Genomic DNA, 18,148 nt, shown 5'->3' with positions numbered 1-18,148 from the left:
TCTGGGAGACGCTCTATCTGCCCTTCCATTCTGAATGAAAGCTTTGTTGGATAGAGCACTCTTGGATGCTTGGTCCTTGCCTTTCATGACATGGAATACTTCTTTCCAGCCCCTTCTTGCCTATAAGGTTTCTTTGGAGAAATCAGCTGATAATCTATGGGAACTGCTTTGTAGGTAACTCTCTCCTTTCCTCTTGCTGCTTTTAAGATTCTCTCCTTATCTTTAATCTTGGGTAATTTAATTATGTGTCTTGGTGTGTTCCTCTTTGGGTCTAACTTCTTTGGGACTCTCTGAGCTCCCTGGACTTCCTGGAAGTCTATTTCCTTTGCCAGGCTGGAGACGTTCTCCTTGACTATTTTTTCAAATAAGATTTCAATTTCTTGTTCTTCCTCTTCTTCTTCTGGCACCCCTATGATTTGGATGTTGGAACGTTTAAAGTTGTTCCAGAGGTTCTTAAGCCTCTCCTCATTTTTTTTTTTGAATTCTTGTTTCTTCATTCTGTTCCAGTTGAATGTTTATTTCTTCCTTCTGCTCCAAATTGTTGACTTGACTCCCAGCTTCCTTCCCTTCACTGTTAGTTCCCTAAGTAGTTTTATTTCAATTTTCATAGCCTTCACTTCTTCATCTATTTTGCATCCATACTCAATCATTTCTGTGAGCATCCTGATTACCAGTGTTTTGAACTCTGCATCTGATAGGTTGGCTATCTCCTTATCACTTAGTTTTTTTTCTGGAGTTTTGATCTGGTCTTTCATTCGGGCTGTATTTCTTTGCCTCAACACACCTGTTACAATATAAGGTGCAGAGCCTTAGGTATTTGCCAGGGTGGGGCAACCCTCTTTGATCAGTTGTGGTGCTGCTGTCTGGATTAATGTTTCTTTTTTAACTCCTTGGTTGTTGGGCTTCCATACAGTTCTATTTTCTGGCAGTTCTCATTACTTTTTGTTTTTAAATTTGTTGTTGTCCTTCTTTTGGTTGTGCAAGGAGGAAAAGTGTATCTATCTACACCTCCATCTTGGCCAGCGATTTTGTCTCCTGTTTCTAGGCACCTGTGAGCACAAAAACTTCCTCCCTCACAACGGTTATTTCCAATCTGTGTGTCTTTGCATACCTGCATAAAACTCATACCAGGCGATTTCAAACAATTGCTCCCGCTGGCCTGTAAGGGGTCATATTTCTTTATCCCACAGAGACAGCAACTCCTGGAAAGAGGCTGTGCAGGAGGGCAGATGAGGAGAGCTCAGAAAGAGGCCGCTGCACTGAGGCTAATTGGGCAGCCACCTGGGCAAAGTGTTCACAGATCTAGGTCACAATGAGAATTTTATGTCAATGCATTTAATTTTTCATAAAGTTCAACTTATGCATATTTTTTAATTCTAGAGTTATTTTCTCTTTAACAGTTTTGGTGCTAAAGCGTTTTTCATTTTATGAGACCATATTCCGTAGCCATTTCTTTTCAGTGTTCCTATTTTGGTAACGAAGAAAATTTCGGCAACTATGAAGTTATTCCTCAAATGTATTTTTGAAATTTAAGTTAAGTGCAGCCAAAGTCTGCAACCTGGTACCAGGCAATGGGACTTGGACAGGAGCTGGTGTTTGAATCAATCCTCAAAGGTGAGCCTAATAAACAAGACTCAGCTGTGGGTCAGAGAACCAGGACAATAGCAATCACACATTTCTCCTCCCAAAATGTGGCTTCTGAAGGGATCTCACCTGAACGGAAAGTAAATACACAGGAGAGAATAGCAAGCTTATGAACAACTATTATAGAACAAGGGATAGGAGATCCTATCCTGAGGGTGGGGGTGAGGGTGGGGGTGGAGTTCAGAAAGCTATTTGACATCTTCAGGGTGGGTAGGAAGATATCTCTAAAACAGAAACATATAAAACACTGCAGAATATAATCTTTCCACATCAATCCTTGATTTTCACAGTGCAGTGAGAAACAGAAAATAGCTGCCAAGAGCAGGCCTGGCTCTCACCGCAAGACCTGGTGTTCTCCTGTTGAAAGTAAATGTCACAGCGCATCAGCGTCAGACAAGACCACTCGGGGACCGGAGTGCATCAGGACAGAAATGAGACCCCTCCACGGCCACAGCCAATAAAATATAAACATTGTCCAAGTCACAAAGTACCAAATGCCGCCCACTGCTTCTCCGCCAGCCGCAGCCTAGGCTGCAGTCTAATCTGCCCTTTTTGGATAAGGTTTCTCCAGATAGCCAGTCATAGAATGTCCCCTACATTATGACAGCGCCCAGTCCGGAGGAAACCCTCCCTTCCTCAGAACCTCCCCAAAGTCACCACAGCTCAGGCCTCTCTGTAGAACCTACCCTCCCACAGAAACAGCCCCCGTTTCCCCCGAATGGTTCCTCCCTTGGTGCAGCAAATAATGAACCCAACTCGTCCAACTGCACATGTGGGCCTGTGTCCGGCGGCCGCCGGACAAAAAACACTGGCAGTGTACACAAGTAGGAACTGAAGGATTACTTGACGGACTGAGAGTGTCGCTCTCAAACAATAATGAAGGCTTCATTAAAGTCAGGATCAAACAGGGAATCTCATACTACCACCAGCATCCAACACATTTCTAGAAGGTCTAGCCAATGTAATCAAAGAAGAGAAATAATAAATAAAGGCACTGGGGAAAAGACATAAAAGTAACACTAGATAATAAATTGAAAAGAGAATCAATTGAAAACCATTAGAACCAAGAGTGAGTTCCATAAGGCAATCTATTATTAATTAATATAAAATGCAAGAGTCAGCCAGAATGGAAATTTCAAAATATAATGGGGAAATTTCCCATTCACAATACCAACAAAACATCTAGGAATAAATGTAACAAAAAAAATTCAGAGGACTAGAAAAAGGTACCTGAGAAAAGGGAATATACTATAAAGTTAGGTAGAAAGGCTCACTATCTAAGAAAATATTTCCTATAATTCAGTTTATAAATTTAATATAATCTGGTAAAAATCATATCAGGTTTCTATAATTGAAAATATCTTTCATGGAAAATGCAGATGAATGATGAAAAAATGAAGAAAAGCAAAGATATTTAAAAATGACAGTAACTAAAATGGTATTGAGCAATTATGAAATTAGTAAGGCAGCTCAATGGAGAAGAGCAGAAAGCCAAACACATCCAGACATTTGTAGAGAGTTGAGTATATAAGAAATAAGAAACACCAATTATTCAATGAACCATTAGGACAACTAGCTAACTACTTGAAAAATTGTTGTAACTCACTTCAAGTTATAAACAAAAATTAATTGCCAGATTTAAATATAAACACAGAACCCAAAAAAAGTTTTAAAATAAAATATAAGTAATAATCTTGAAAGGCAAAAAAATGTCAGAAAACATAAATTGACTTAACTGTGTGTAAACTTTAAATGTGGAAATTTAAAAGAAAAGGCCATACAAAATTACAAGCTAGGAAAAAAATACATAACAAGTGATATTAAAATGGATACATTTTAATATATAATTTTATGAATCAATGTGTAACATATGAATACCTCAATAGGAAACAGGCAAAAAGAAGGATGCCACTTGTCATCTACAAATTTGGGAAATACCTGTAAGACTATTAATACCCAGTGATGTCAGGGATGCTAAAAAGCACTGATTTTCGGTGGAAGTATAGAGACCGAAAAAAACAATATGACAAAATGCTACCAGTGGTCATTTCTAGATAATAAAATCATCGGTGATTTATTTCTTTTAAAAAATTTGCTTATCAGGATAACCTACAGTAAACATGGTACTTTGTCATGTTACCTCTAAAAAATAAAACAAAATAAAAAACTGAATTCAATTAGTTTCTCAAATTTATTTTCCTAAATTCAGCTTGTTAATCACTGCCCCGTAAATATATGTGTGCCAGTATATAATACCACATATATGTGTGAATGCACACACACACAGAGGGACTTTCTTTGCATGAATAGGATCCTGATACAGAAAAACCAGACCTACGCAGTACCCAAAGCACTCGAGAACACTAACCTGCAAATGCTATTCCTAATTAAATTTAAGTTCCCATAAAACACTAGAATTTAGTTACATGAACATCATTTTAGGAAATGAAGTTCTGGAACTTCCCTGGCAGATCCAGCAGTCCTAGAACAGCCAGGAATAACTAACATCAAAAGCATAAGCATTAAAAGAAAATATAGGTAAACTGGACTTCATCAAAATTAAAAACTTTTGTGCATCAAAGGACACTCTAGAAAATGAAAAGAGAATCCACAGAACAGGAGAACATTATTTGCGGATAAAGTATCTGATAAGGGGCTAGTATTCAAAATATGTAAAGAACTCCTGTAACTCAACAAGAAACAAACAACTCAATTTTAAAAATTCACAAGGGACTTGAATAGATATTTTTCCAAAGAAGATATACAGCCAACAAGCACATGAAAAGATGCTCAACATCACTAATCATTAAGGAAATACGAAGTCAAACCACAATGAGACACCGTTTCCCACTCACTAGGATGTTTATAATTAGTGAAAAAGGAAAATAACCAGTGCTGTGGAGGATGTGCAGACATTGGGACCCTTTGTTGGCAGGGATGGAAAAAGGTGGTAAAATTGTGGAAAACAGTTTGGCAGTTGTTCCAAAAGCTAAACACAGAATTGTCGTATGACCCAGCGATTTCCCTCCTTTGTATATAGCTGAGTGAACTAAAGACACTAGCTTAAACAAAAACTTTTAAAAGAATGCTAATAGCAGTATTACTCATAACAGCCCAAAAGTGAAACCAATCTAAATGTCCATCAACTGGTGAATGGTAAATAAATGTGCTGTATACAAACAATGCATATTGTCACATGATAAAGAGGAAGGAAGGACTGACACAGCTACAATGTGAATGAACCTTGAAAGCATGTCACTACATGAGAGAAGCTAGACACAAAAGGCTACGTAAGATATGATTCCATTTACGCAAAATGTCCAGAACAGGCACCTCCAGGGAGAGAGAAAGCAGAATCGTGATTGCCAAAGGTGGGGGTGAGGGTGGGGGGCAACAGGACGTGACTGCTTCACGGACATGGAGTTCCATTCTGGAGTGATGAAAATGTTCTGAAATTAGACCGTAGTGATGGCTGCACAACACTGTGATGTACTAAAGTCACTGGATTGTCGACTAAAATGGTTAAAATGAGAATTTTATGTTATGGAAATTTTACCTCAACTTAAAAAAAAAAAAAAGAAGAGCGCTGGCTGGTGTGACTCAGTGAATTGAGTGCTGGCCTGTGAACCGAAAGGTCACTGGTTCGATTCTCAATCATGGCACATGCCTGAGTTGCAGGCCAGGCCCCAGCTGGGGGCGTTGGAGAGACAACCAATCAATGTATCTCTTGCACATTGATGTTTCTCTCTCATATTGATGTTTCTCTCCCTCCCTTCCCCACTCTCTAAAAATAAATAAATAAAATCTTTCAGAAAATAAAGTTCCTTCTTCCACGTGCCCTAGACTTACAATTTAGAATTTCTATGAAATTTGGAGTGTGTTCAAGTAACTAGCTCTGATGATCATGACTATGATTCTAAAGGAACAGAAAAAAAGATGTGTGATTCAACCCAGTGAAATGTGCCTTTCAAACTCAAGTTTTAATTTACTGCCATCATTAGTGAAGTGGCCACTTTTCATCTCTGCCTGAGTCGCCATGTTTTAAAGGATCTCTTTCTTATCTCACAGCATTTCCCACTCCCTTAAAGTCCTTAGAATCACCAGCAAGCACAGAGAGTTGAAGCTGAGAATACTCATGTAACTGTGATGCTGTATGCTCATGGCTTGGCCTCACTCCATGTACTCCTGTAGGGAAGTTATTTCACCCTCACTCTGCTTTCAGTATTAGTTACATGGTTAGAAACTTTTACTTCAATTTTAAAAGTTTGTCTAATCAATTGGAACAAAGTGAGTTTTTCGGATTAAGTTTTTTCTGGTTGACTTGGTGAAATATGAATATCAGGTAGCCCCTATGTAAACAGATCTCAAGACTGGGCTAGAGGAAGAGGAATCAATTAAGTAATTAGTTGCCCCATCTTTGAACATGACAGCAAGTGGTTTATCTTTCCTAGAATTGACTCTATAAGAGTAAAAAGCTGCAAAACTCTCTGCCACATCAGGAAACACGTTTGGGCCATCAATCACCAATTGTTCATGGTTTTCTGATGTGTTCGTTGTGAGCACACAGCCTGACTGCTGCCACAAGATACTTGTGGGATCACTGGACCACTCCCTACTACTCTGGAGGCCCTGTAGGAAGAAATTGCCTTAAACTTTTCATATAACTAACCTTCCCCCAGCCCTGCAAGACAAAGCACACAATAGGTATTCAATAAATAATCAATCATTAACTGATTTCTCATCTTCAGCAATGGCCCTGGGACAGAAACAGCAAACAAGTGATGAAACATTGCGTACTGCAATTCATCAGTTGAAAAAATTAAGGCTGTGGGGGAGGGGGAGGGGATTGCACAAGTATGAGGGTCTCTTTGATAAAGAAAAAAAGACTGTGGTGTGAGAAAACAACTGCACTTGAAATGCACACTGTTCATATTTGCCATTGGTGAATAACATTTTCTAAAATCAAGGTTTACCAAGTTGATCCCCTTTGTTACCTACCCATCAACGCAGTACAGGGAGTCCCATCCATTTTTGACAATCTATTCATATGTGAAGGGTTTTCCCCTTTTCTTTTCTTTCCTTTTCTTTTTACCCTTTGAAGATAATCCACTTAGTCCCCCATCTCCAAAGCACCTCCCAAATAGGGCGAGCGCGCTCTGGGAAGCCCTGGCTGAGAGATACTTAGCGGAACTTTGTTCTCCACATGGGCTATTTAGGAGCATCTGGGTTTCCTCGGGTGACTCCACCGCCTGCCTGGTTCTTCTCACTTTGCGAACCCGAGTCAGGGTGGTGAGATCCTCCGGGAGGAGCTGACCATGGTACTGGCCTCCAGATCCGGACGCGAGCGCGGAGCGCGTGGGAGGCGGTGTGGTGTAGAGCGCGCAGGACGCGCAGCGCGCGGAGGGGAGCAGCCGTCGGAGCCCCCGCCCTCCCGACCCCCGGGGAGCCCGCGGCCCTTTTCACGAGCCCTCCACCGCAAGCTGAGTCGCCTTAAAGAAAAGGGTGGGACACACAGCCAGAGCTGCAATCGGAAGCCGCCTGGGAGGATTTAAGAAGAATGGAACCACCGCCCATCCCCACCCCCCACCACGCGACCTCCCGCCGGGGATCGGCCCATCCTTTCCCCATCATCCTCCACCTCCTAGACCCAGGGAGGCGCGGGCAGCCTTTGTGGGCACACAGCCGCCCACCGCCGAGCCGAGCCGAGCCCCTCCGCACCAAAGCGTGGAGAAGGGCAGGTTAGGGTGGAGCTCTAGTACAGATGTGGGGAAGGGCAGGGCGGTGGGCAGGCTGGGATGCGAGGGAGGGGCGATCCCCCTGCCCTGTCCTCCTTCTCAAACCTTCCCCTCCCCCCATAACCAACCTGGTCGTAGATGTTCTGCAGGGCTTCCTTGCCCGAGGCCCTTCGAATCTCCACCTTCCGGCCCGATTCAACAGATGGCTCCCCGCCGGTGCGCCGGCCCTGCCGGGAGTACGGCGGCTGCGGGTCGGGGCCCAAGTGGGCGACGTCCCGCTGCTGAGCCACCACCTGCCCCGAGCCCCGGCCCACCGAGAGCGAATCGAAGTCGATGGTCTTGTTCTCCGAGGACCCTTCCACTGGGCAGAACATGCCACAGAATTTCTGCCGAGGCTTGGGGCTGCCTGAACCCAGGTTTTTAAAAAAGGAAGGGACCTCTTCGTCCTCTGCCGCCTTCCCAGACTGCTTCTTCTCGGCCATGGTATGGGGGGTCGGGGAGGGTTCCCTCCGTCTGTCCGTCCGTCTGCGGTCCCTAAGTCTGCCTCTCTCTGTGCACAGCCCCCCGGCTGCTGCCGCTCTCTGCCTACCGCAAGGTGCACAGAGAGGAAGCGGAGCAGGCGAGTGGGCGACCCTCCCTTCCAGTCCCTCCCCCTGACCCCCGCTATCTCCCCTCCCTGCCCACGCCCCCCGCCGCCGCGCGAGCTCCCGGCAGCTGCAAAGTTGGGTCTGGGAGGGTGGCCGTTGCGGCAGCGGGAGCCAGAAGCTGCCAGTTCCCGGCAGCGGCGGGCGGGGCGTGGGCGGGGCGCCCGGGAGGGGACTGGGCGCTGGGGAGGGAGGGAGGGCCGCGCAGCCCGGAGCCCCGCGCTCCGGAAGTGAAGCGGCCAGACGACTGACTAAGGGGTGTGAAGCCGAGGGACCGCTGACCGAGGTCAGCTCCAGGGTGAGTGCGCGACTGGCACGCGGGGGCGGAGATCCGAGGGCGCAGCCCCTGGCCCAGCGCCCTTCTCTTCCACCAATCCGGCCCTGGCGCCTCTTCCCTACAGCATTTCGGAGGTGGGCCGGAAGGCTCCTTCCCTTGCCCGGGGCGTGAGGTGATGGATGGGGAAAGGGGGGCAAACTGGCTGGTGCCAGGACACCCGAGGAGAGAGGAAGGGGCCCCACTGAGCGTGGGGAAGGGATGAAGCAGGCCTCGCAGAGAGGTGGGGGCCGTACCTCGCACAAGACACCAAAGCTTCGGTCTACCCACTGGTTTTGGTGGGCTCTTGGGAGCAGAGGTTGAAACAGGAAGGTTCTACTTAGTTCATCCACAGAGGTGGGGGCGGGGGGGGGGGCACAGCATGGCGGGGGAAAATGAAGAGGGGCATAGCAAATGATGGGTGTGGGGTTGGGGAGAGAGACACAGGTCTACGGCCCGGCCCGCCGGAGTGCAGCCAAGAGTGCAGTCTGCAAAGCCCGGCCGAGCACGACCACTAATACATACAGTGGGTGGTTGTGCAGACAGCGTGTGGGAGGGCGCTACGTACCTACCGTTAACTGTGCCTCTACGCCAAGAAGGGCGTAGAGAATGTCTCGATTTGGTGTCTTCTTCACCCCCCTCCCCCCAAAAAAGAAGAGAGGAAGAGCCCAATCCCCAAATCTCCAGCCCTTCCCGGTCTGGTGCTCCCTCCCCCCAGTTGCGCACTGCGCCAGAGTCGCGTGGCCGAGGCGTTAAGTGCGGACGCACGTGTCCAGTGTGGGGTAGGAGATGGGGTTCTGTCTGTGATCGGGTGCTTTGAATTGTGTGTGGCAAAGCAGGCAAAATTGTGGGGCTTTGTTGTGTATGTGCGCTTAGACCAGCCATAGCCACGGGGTTGCTGGGCATCCAGGAAGCATTTTGACTTGTGCCACCAGCACGGTCCTTGACGGTTCTCCGCTGCTTACTCGCCTCCCCCACGTTTTTCCTTGTATCAGTCCCTCCATCCAGTTGGTTACAGCCCCACCCCTCTTTCCACAGTGGCAAAACTCTGCCGAGATGAGCCCATCTGCCGAGATGATGCCCATCCTTTGGCGTCTCAAGAGGGAGGTGTGGGCAAGCTCAGTAACCAGGAGGGTTTTGGGCTAAAAGGCTGTTTAGTGCAGGGCCATTGCTCCCGACAGTGTGATCAAGGATGTTGTCCCATTGTCAGCCCTTGCCCCTTGAAGGATTAAGTTCTGATACTCTCCCCTCCCCCAATTGGGAGGGGTAGTTTGGTAAATGGAGTAAAATTTGGAGGACAACCAGTCACAGTTTCAGGATGAGCCCGCCACAGTGGGGTGGGGGCTGGAGGCAGGAGAGTCTCCGAACTAGAAGGGGAGAAGGAGGAAGAAGAGAAATGCAAATGTTGAGGCTGAGAGAACCAGAGGTGCGCTTTGGACTTAGAACCGAACCTTATACGCTTTGCATTTGAAGCAAGTGCTTCCACCATAATTGCATCATTTCCTCTGCTGGGGGAGAGGAGTGCTTTACCATCACCGCTTTCCAGTGTAGGAACCTGAGATTGAGAGATTGAGAGGCTTTTTCCAAGGTCACTATCTTAATTAAAGGACCAAACCCAGTGGGGATCTTCCATGTGAAAGTCTGGTTCCTTGTCCAACCAATCTTTATTTTTTTAGATTATTTATTTATTTATTTATTTATTTATTTATTTATTTATTTATTTATTGTTAGAGAAAGGGGAAAGGAGGGAGGAAGAGAGGGAAACATCAATGTGTGGTTGCCTCTTGCGTGCCCTGCGCTAGAGTTGTGGCCCGCAACCAACCCAGGTGTGTGCCCTGACTGGGGACTCAGTGACCAGGGACTGAGTGACCTTTTGCTTTGTGGCATGTGGCCCAGCCGAGCCACACCGGTTAGGGGAAAAGGACATTTTAAATAGATCATCCTTTGTGGGGAGAGGACATTTTGAAGAGGCAGCTTTAACAGAGGAAGTGAGGTTGGAACATTTATCTCATTTTCTTTTTCGTTTTTATCACTCTTGACATGTTTAATCTTTTCTCATCGCAACCCCTCATAGCCAAATGCCCCACGCCCTGTCTCCTTTCCAGAGCCCCGCTCTGTCCAGGGCTGTTTAATTAACATACACGTTCCATAGACTTCGGTGGCTTCCATAATATCTTCCTGAACTTCCTACTCGATTTTCTTTCCCATTATACCCACCAACTTAAATATCACCCCTTGTCCTCTTTTGGGACCTGCCTAAACCACTCACTGGGTGTGGCCACATCCCACACCCCACCCTGCCTTACAACCCACCAACTCCTGTTGCTCCCTTGTCTTAAGGCTCCCGCTTTGACTTATGGTTTTGCTAACATCCATCTGGTTTTGTTTATGGATCTTCTTGCGTGTCCTCAAGTCGACGTCGGGGCACACCCCCGCCCAACTCCTCCTTCCAGTCCCGTAGACAAGGACGGCACCCTGCTCCCTTTCCCGTGCTGGTCAGCGCAGCCCCAGGACAGCCACCCGCATCAGGTGTGCGCCGGGAAGTGCTGTCTCCTGACCCAGAAGCTTCGGTCCTTTTACCTGGACAGGCTGCAACCGCCTACCCTCAGTGGAAACGAAGCATGAGAACAGTAGCTTTTAGTTTCTTTTGATGTGACCTGACTGGGAATCGAACCAGCAACCCTTTAGTTCACGGATAGGCACTCAATCCACTGAGCACACCAACAAGGGCTAGTTCTTTTTTTGTTTGTTTGTTTAATAACCAGTCTTATCTTTATGTTAGAAAATACATTTTTTCTTATCCAAATATTTCAATCCATGGATTTGGTGTATCAAGGACCATGAATCACTTGCCATCGTTGTTTCTGAAGGTTGCCTTGCAGGGAGGGATTGCCCTTGGAGGAAGAAGCTACCCAAAGGTAGCCTAACCTCAGCATAGCAGTCATCATGTGGACCTTGGAGATATTTCTTCCTGGGCATTTGATGCCTTTTTATATTTCATATTTCCTCAAAATATTACAAAGAAGAGGAAAGTTCCCTCCGCCAAACTCCCCCCGTATCCACATGTCAGAAGGGGAAAGTGAGGCATAGAGAAATCACTGGGCTCAGATACCTAGGGCTGCTGGGCCAAGGCTCTACCCATCATTTTGCCTTCCTGGCCCTTGGCACGCACCATACCTTGAGAAGCTTCCAGAAGGACTGGGGAAGTGCACCTGCTGTAGGAGTAGCTGCCTCTGGGGCCTCAGGTCTGCATCTGTGGCATGTGGACCCCACTCCACAGCAGTAGCTGGGGATGTCAGCACTCTTCCCCTTGTACCTGACCCGTTCTCCACTGGCCCTCCCTCTCTGTTCCTTTTTCTTCAAATGACCCTGCTCAAGTTCAAATGCTACGAAGAAGGTAGCATGTTAGTAACTTAACATTCATAACAAAGGCAACACCTTGTGCAGTTGCAAAGCCTGCCCAAACATAACAAGAGAATGAATTCATAATTCCAAGCTTATTTGACCCTGAGATTTTAAAAAATTGCTAAACTGCTATTAAATTATTGTGCCTACATTATTATATTAAAGTATATGTTATATTGTTATATTGATATTAAATTAGATATAAATGTTTGAATAACTTCTCATTGGATTTTTTAATCAAAGAACTGAAGCAATTATATTGTTTAGTAGACTTAATTACATTGTGAAGGATTGTCATATTTTTTAATATATTTTATTGATTATGCTATTACAGTTGTCCCATTTCCCCCCTTCACTCCCCTCCACCCTGTACACCCTCTCCCACCCACATTCCCCCCTTTAGTTCATGCCCATGTGTCATACTTATAAGTTCTTTAGCTTCTACATTTCCCATACTATCCTTACCCTCCCCCTATCTATTTTCAACCTACAATCTATGCTACTTATTCTCTGTGCCTTTTCCCCCTCTCTCCTCCTCCCACTCCCCTGTTGCTAACCCTCCATGTGATCTCCATTTCTGTGGTTCTGTTCCTGTTCTAGTTGTTTGCTTAGTTTCTTTTGGTTTTGCTTTAGGTGTGGTTGTTAATAATTGTGAGTTTGCTGTCCTTTTACTGTACATGTTTTTTTTCTTTATCTTCTTTTCTTAGATGAGTCCCTTTAACATTTCATAAAATAAGGGCTTGGTGATGATGAACTCCTTTAACGTGACCTTATCTGAGAAGCACTTTATCTGCCCTTCCATTCTAAATGAAAGCTTTGCCGGATAGAGCAATCTTGGATGTAGGTCCTTGTCTTTCATGACTTGGAATATTTCTTTCCAGCCCCTTCTTGCCTGTAAGGTCCCTTTTGAGAAATCAGCTGACAGTCTGATGGGAACTCCTTTGTAGGTTACTGTCCCCTTATCTCTTGCTGCTTCTAGGATTCTCTCCTTCGTTTTTACCTTGGCTAATGTAATTATGATGTGCCTTGGTGTGTTTCTTCTTGGGTCCAACTTCTTTGGGGCTCTCTGAGCTTCCTGGATTTCCTGGAAGTCTATTTCCTTTGCCAAAATGGGGAAGTTCTCCTTTATTATGTGTTCAATCTGTTGCTTTTCCTCTTTCCCTTCTGGTACCCCTATAATTCGGATGTTGGAACGTTTAAAGATGTCCTGGAGGTTCCTAAGCTTCTCCTCGTTTTTTTGAATTCTTATTTCTTCATTATTTCCTGTTTGTTTTTTTCTTCCTTCTGGTCCACTCTATTGTTTTGAGTCCCAGTTTCCTTCCTATCACTGTTGGTTCTCTGTGCATCTTCCTTCATCTCTTTTATGGTAACCTGCATTTTTTCATCTAATTTGCGACCAAAATCAACCAATTCTGTGAGCTTCCTGATCACCAGTGTTTTGAACTGTGCATCTGATAAGTTAGCTATTTCTTGGTCGCTCAAAAGGATGAGTTCTGGGGCATTGATTTGTTCTTCTATTTGAGCCATTGCTCTCTCTTTTTTTTTTCCTGGTCTGGTCACTCTTGTTACCGTGAGGGGCGGAGCCTTAGGTGTTCACCAGGGCTGGGCACCCCAGTCACTAGATTGTGAGGTTGTATGTGGGGGCGGGGGTGGGGGCAGGAGGGAACAATGGCGGCAGCCCCACTCTCCTGGGATCTCAGTCCCTTCTCTGGAATCCTGGGCTGCATGCTCCGTCCTGGTCCACAATCGCAGCCTCACTGGGTCCGCCAGTTGCCGTTTGCGAACTCAGGGTCCACCCTCTGTGCACCCCAGATGGCTTACTCGCTCCTGGTTGCCTTAGGTGCCCAGCTCTCCTCGCACTCCACCACCGCGACCCACGCTTGTCCCTCCTACCGGTCTGGATGAATGGGTCTACTTCAACGTCTTGGCTGTCCGACTTCCATTCAGATAAATTCTCTGTCAGTTCTGGGTGTTATTCTGCCTCTAAATTGTTGTTGTTCTAATCTTGGTTGTGCATGGAGGTACGGTGTGTCCACCTATGCCTCCATCTTGCCGGAAGTGGGTTGTCATATTTTTTGAATAAGTGCATTAACAGTCTTCATTACTGGATATTATCGACCCATAAAAACACACCATTATTATTTATGTGTAACAGGGCAGTGTGACTTGATGGAGCTAAGGAGCATCCAGGCACAGTCATTGTGTGGAATTGGGTGACATCTGCCTGCACTAGAAGCTGAATAAACAAGCTCCTTGACTCTCCAGAACATTTGGGAGCACGTAAACAGGTAAGTAGCCACAAGTCCTGATTTCATCCTTCACGTGGGATGGACCTTGAGCCCTGGCCACAGCTGGGCTCAGACATCAATTGGCATGTCCAATGAGCGAATGGTGAGGAAGCCAGATTGCAGTGACCCAACAGGAAAAAAAGGTCACTCTAAGCAAAGAGATCTGATACAGTGAGATAGGCACAACTACAATGTAGGGTAGAACCCCAGTCTACCCAGAGTAACCAGAGTATGCATGCTTCCTGGGAAGGAGAGGGTGGTGTGGTAACTGCCCCTTATTTCACTAGGAGGCCCAGACACTCTGCCTTGAGACTTCTCTCTAGGACATCTGGGGGCAAGAGTGGAGGCGTCCACACACTGACCAGAGGGACGTGAAGTGGCAGAGACCCAGAGAGTGTGAGAGCAGCTCTGGTCCATGCCTCCCTCGCCGAGGAAGGGTCAACACCACCCCATGGCTGCTAGCATCCAGGAGAGAAACAGCAGCCATGTACCTGCTGAGCCACTGGCAGCAGTGCTATCCTAACCAATTCACTAATCACACTCCTTGGGTCAGGTTTAGAGACAGAACCAGAAGTGCTGAGTTCTTGCCACTGGACAAGTAAGGGTAGCTAGACTGGAAGACTTTGCAACTGCAGTTGGCATGAGCTGACCTGAAACCCATTCCCTGGTAAGTTATAAGTTCAGGAGTTTATCCAGGACACTTGGAATCCTAAGGGAGCACCTACCTGCCCCACGAATTAATTGTACCCCTAGAATTAGAGCAAATATAGGCCCGCAGTGATGGCGCTGGCACTGCTGGAGGACTGGTGCCGGATCGTGAATGCAGATGACCGCAAGTCACTGATGATCACGGGCATCCCCCTGGAGTGCGACAAGGCTGAGATTTGGGAGGTGCTCCAGGAGACACTGCAGCCTCTGGGAGGGTGTAGGCTGCTGGGCAAGATATTCCCGAAGCAGGAGAGTGCCAGTGCTGCCCTGCTGGGGCTTCAGGAGGACACTGATGTCTCAGCGATCTCCCGTGAGGTTCAGGGGAGGGGGCTTGTCTGGAAAGTAATCTTTAAGACTCCTAACCAGGACACTGAATTTCTTGAAAGACTGAACCTCTTTCTAGAAAAGGAGGGGCAGACAGTCCCAGGTGTGTTCCAAGCCCTTGGGCATGAGGGAGTGTCTCCAGCTACAGCGCCCTACATGTCCCCAGAGTTCCTAGCCCACGTGTTGGAACAGGCAGTCTCCTGCCCACACCCCTCAGCCCCTGCTCCCCATGAGGTGCCCAAAGCTGAGAGTGTTCTCGGGGAGCACCGTGCCCAGCCCAGAGGAAGAGCCCTTTGAAATCTGGTGGGAACAATCCATGGAGATAGTCAAAGAGTGGCCGGTGGCAGAAAAGAAAAGGTGGCTGATGGAAAGCTTCTGGGGCCCCGCCCTGGACCTCATGCGCCCAGTGCAGGTAGACGACCTGTCTGTAAGTGTGGAGTGTTTGGAGGCATTTAAGCAAGTGTTCAGAAGCCTGGAGAGCCGCAGGACCTCCCAGGTGAGGTATCTGAAGACCTATCAGGAGGAAGGTAAGGAAGTCTCAGCCTCTGTGCTGCAGTTGGAGACCCTGCCCAGGAAGACAGTGGAGAAACGGGCCATCCCCAGGAATATCGCAGATCAGGTCCGCCTGGAGCAGGTCATGGCCGGGGTGAGCCTCAGCTTGGTCTTACGGTGCAGGCTGAGGGAGCTCAAAGACCAATGGCTGCTCCCCAGCTTCTTTGAGTTAATGAAGGTGATCCGGGAGGAGAAAGAGGCTTCTTTTGAAAATGAGACCATTGAAGAGCCAGATGCAAGCGGCAGCTATGGCCACTGGGACAATGAGGCAGATGACTAAAAGCTGACCCAGACTGGGACCTACCACCCTGGCCTAGGAGCATTCATTTTACCAGGTGAAGACTTTTTCCATATTCTTTTCTCTAATGAATGCAATAGAAGTCAAGGCATTCAAGCCAGGCCTTGATTCTTCCTAAGAAAAAATTATCTGAGAGTTTCTTGAACCCTACCTAGACTACTAATCAACAAAAGATAAAAAATTTTTACCCTGGCTGGTGTGACTCAGTGGATTGAGTGCCAGCCTGCAAACTGAAAGATCACCAGCTCGATTCCCAGTCAGGGCACATGCCTGGATTGCAGGCTGGGTCCCCAGTTGGGGGTGTGTGAGAGGCTACCAATAGATACATATATCTCTTGCACATCGATGTTTCTCTCCCTCTCTTTCGCCCTCCCTTCCCCTCTCTGTAAAAATAAATAAATAAAATCTTTTTTAAAAGATTAAATTTTCAATGTGATACAGCAATAAATTTTAAATGTGAAAAGAAACTTCAGGTTTCCTGTAAGAACCCCCAACAGACCAAAGTTTACCCAGAACAAAGAAGAAAGAATCGACGCAAGAAAAAGTATCTTTTGTAATCTACCTAAAACTCCAAGCTTTTTGACTTGTCAGGTGTTGCCTTTGTCAAATCAGCCAATTCCTCGCACTTGAAGTGGCATAGGCGCCGCTCAAGGAGGCAGCAGTCACAGGAGCACAGCCACTCCTGGAGAGCGACAGCCTCGTGGAGGGGGTGGAAGCTGTAGAACCTTCTGCATAAATCAACTCATGATGTCCCTAGAAGTGTCATTGCCCAATGAAGACAACCATCTTCACCTGCAGGTTTCTTACTTCTCTGCTAGGTGTCAGGTCGACAGTCCAGGCTTGGCCTTAGGCCCTGAGGACACATGATTCAGCCCAATCCCTGCTTTCAAGAGGTTCCGAGCATGAGAGGTCCCCTCAAGAAGGGCAGATATTACAGGAGGGCATGCAGAAGAGTTTGGATTTAGTGAGCAGGCCCTGCTGGTTAGGGGAGCTTTTTGATGGTGACGGAAGGCAGAGAGGAGGGATACGGAACTCCCGTTTATTGAGGGCTTAGTGCCAGATGTCATGCATGTGTCATTTACTGTGTACAGCAACCCCAATGCAGTATAATTTTGCTCTTTGAAAAAAACAGAAGCTTCAAGGAGTTCAGTGGTCTCCTCTATATCAAATTGCTAACAAGAGGCAGAGCCAAGGCAGGAGTTGAGAACTCTCGGATTCTTACTAATCTGCCCTCCTCCACGATCATGGTTTTCAAACTGTGCTGAGGTTTTTCAGCAGTTCCACCTTTAAAATGTATTTCAAACCCCTTATATCACTAATGAATAATAGGTAGACACAAACGTATTGATAGCCACCACTGAACACCTAGGCATTCCCTAGCAGGCTCACTTTTGTTTTGGTACTGATTCACTGTATGCAGACCTTGGAAAAAGGTTCCCTGGCACTATCGGAGCAGGCAGCCAACCTTCTCTTAATGGCCATAGATTAAGGGGTCTGTAGCTCCTCTCGAGGATTTAATCAGGCTTATGAGTGTCCTTGATGTCAAGTGTACAAATAGAGTGGTGGGCACCGTTCAGCAAAGTGCTGGTTGATGTAGCACATCATGGGAGCTTTGTGTGTACAGCAAAGTTGCTTAATTCCTCTGAACATCAGTTTCCTCATCAGAATGGTAAGGTAATAGAATAGGTTCATTACATTAAGATCAAATGACATTTTAAGCACTTACCATGATGTCTAGAATACAAAAAGGCCTCAATACATTGAGACATTATTTTCTTGATGTGTACTGTCAGCCCAATGCACACTCTTTTTTGTTCTAACAGTTGTGCCATAACAAATAAATATGTAATCTGTCAGTCAAGTGTGACAACTTTGCATTAGAAACCAGTTTAGCTCTTATGGTAAGTTTGAATATTTCGTGTTTGTTTTTCTGTAACAAGTATTCCAGCCATGGTTGACTATTCCTAGTAATTCAACTTTGAAACAATACATTCTTTCTGATCATGGATCATTTTAATTGAAGAATATCCTGAGATTGTAAGAAAGGTATTTTTTTTTAAGTATCATTGTGATTATTTGTCTTTAAATACTGTTCAACCAAAGTGGTATAGTTATCCAGTGCACCCTCATTTGATGTGTTTTTGTATTTATGAAAGTGCCCTCGTTATTTTCATTTATCCATAATATATGAAGTAAAATGTTGTAAGTGTGAAGTTATAAAATAAATACATGCCAAT

At 46.2% G+C, this 18,148-nt stretch overlaps 2 protein-coding genes across 2 annotated transcripts in view; one reads left to right on the top strand and one right to left on the bottom strand.

Moving 5' to 3' along the window:
* Window positions 1-8,015, bottom strand: part of DPYSL2 (dihydropyrimidinase like 2) — a 103,002-nt gene extending 94,987 nt beyond the window's left edge. Inside the window, exon 1 of the mRNA XM_045852976.1 lies at window positions 7,508-8,015. Coding sequence (XP_045708932.1) covers window positions 7,508-7,861 — 354 coding nt within the window. The 5' untranslated portion in view covers window positions 7,862-8,015. The remainder of the gene's footprint in view (window positions 1-7,507) is intronic.
* A 199-nt stretch (window positions 8,016-8,214) lies between these two features.
* Window positions 8,215-16,161, top strand: PNMA2 (PNMA family member 2). The gene is given in 4 exon segments (XM_045852979.1): window positions 8,215-8,321; window positions 13,897-14,029; window positions 14,317-15,262; window positions 15,264-16,161. Coding segments are annotated over 2 exon segments (1,083 nt in total). The 5' UTR covers window positions 8,215-8,321; window positions 13,897-14,029; window positions 14,317-14,809; the 3' UTR covers window positions 15,894-16,161.
* The last annotated feature ends 1,987 nt before the right edge of the window (window positions 16,162-18,148 follow it).

The sequence above is a fragment of the Phyllostomus hastatus genome, unplaced genomic scaffold, assembly GCF_019186645.2.
Source record: "Phyllostomus hastatus isolate PE091 unplaced genomic scaffold, TTU_PhHast_1.1 phas_contig_98, whole genome shotgun sequence".
Taxonomy (NCBI): Eukaryota; Metazoa; Chordata; class Mammalia; order Chiroptera; family Phyllostomidae; genus Phyllostomus; species Phyllostomus hastatus.
The sequence above is the reverse complement of the archived record's forward strand: the minus strand, read 5'-3'. Positions and strand labels throughout refer to the sequence as shown.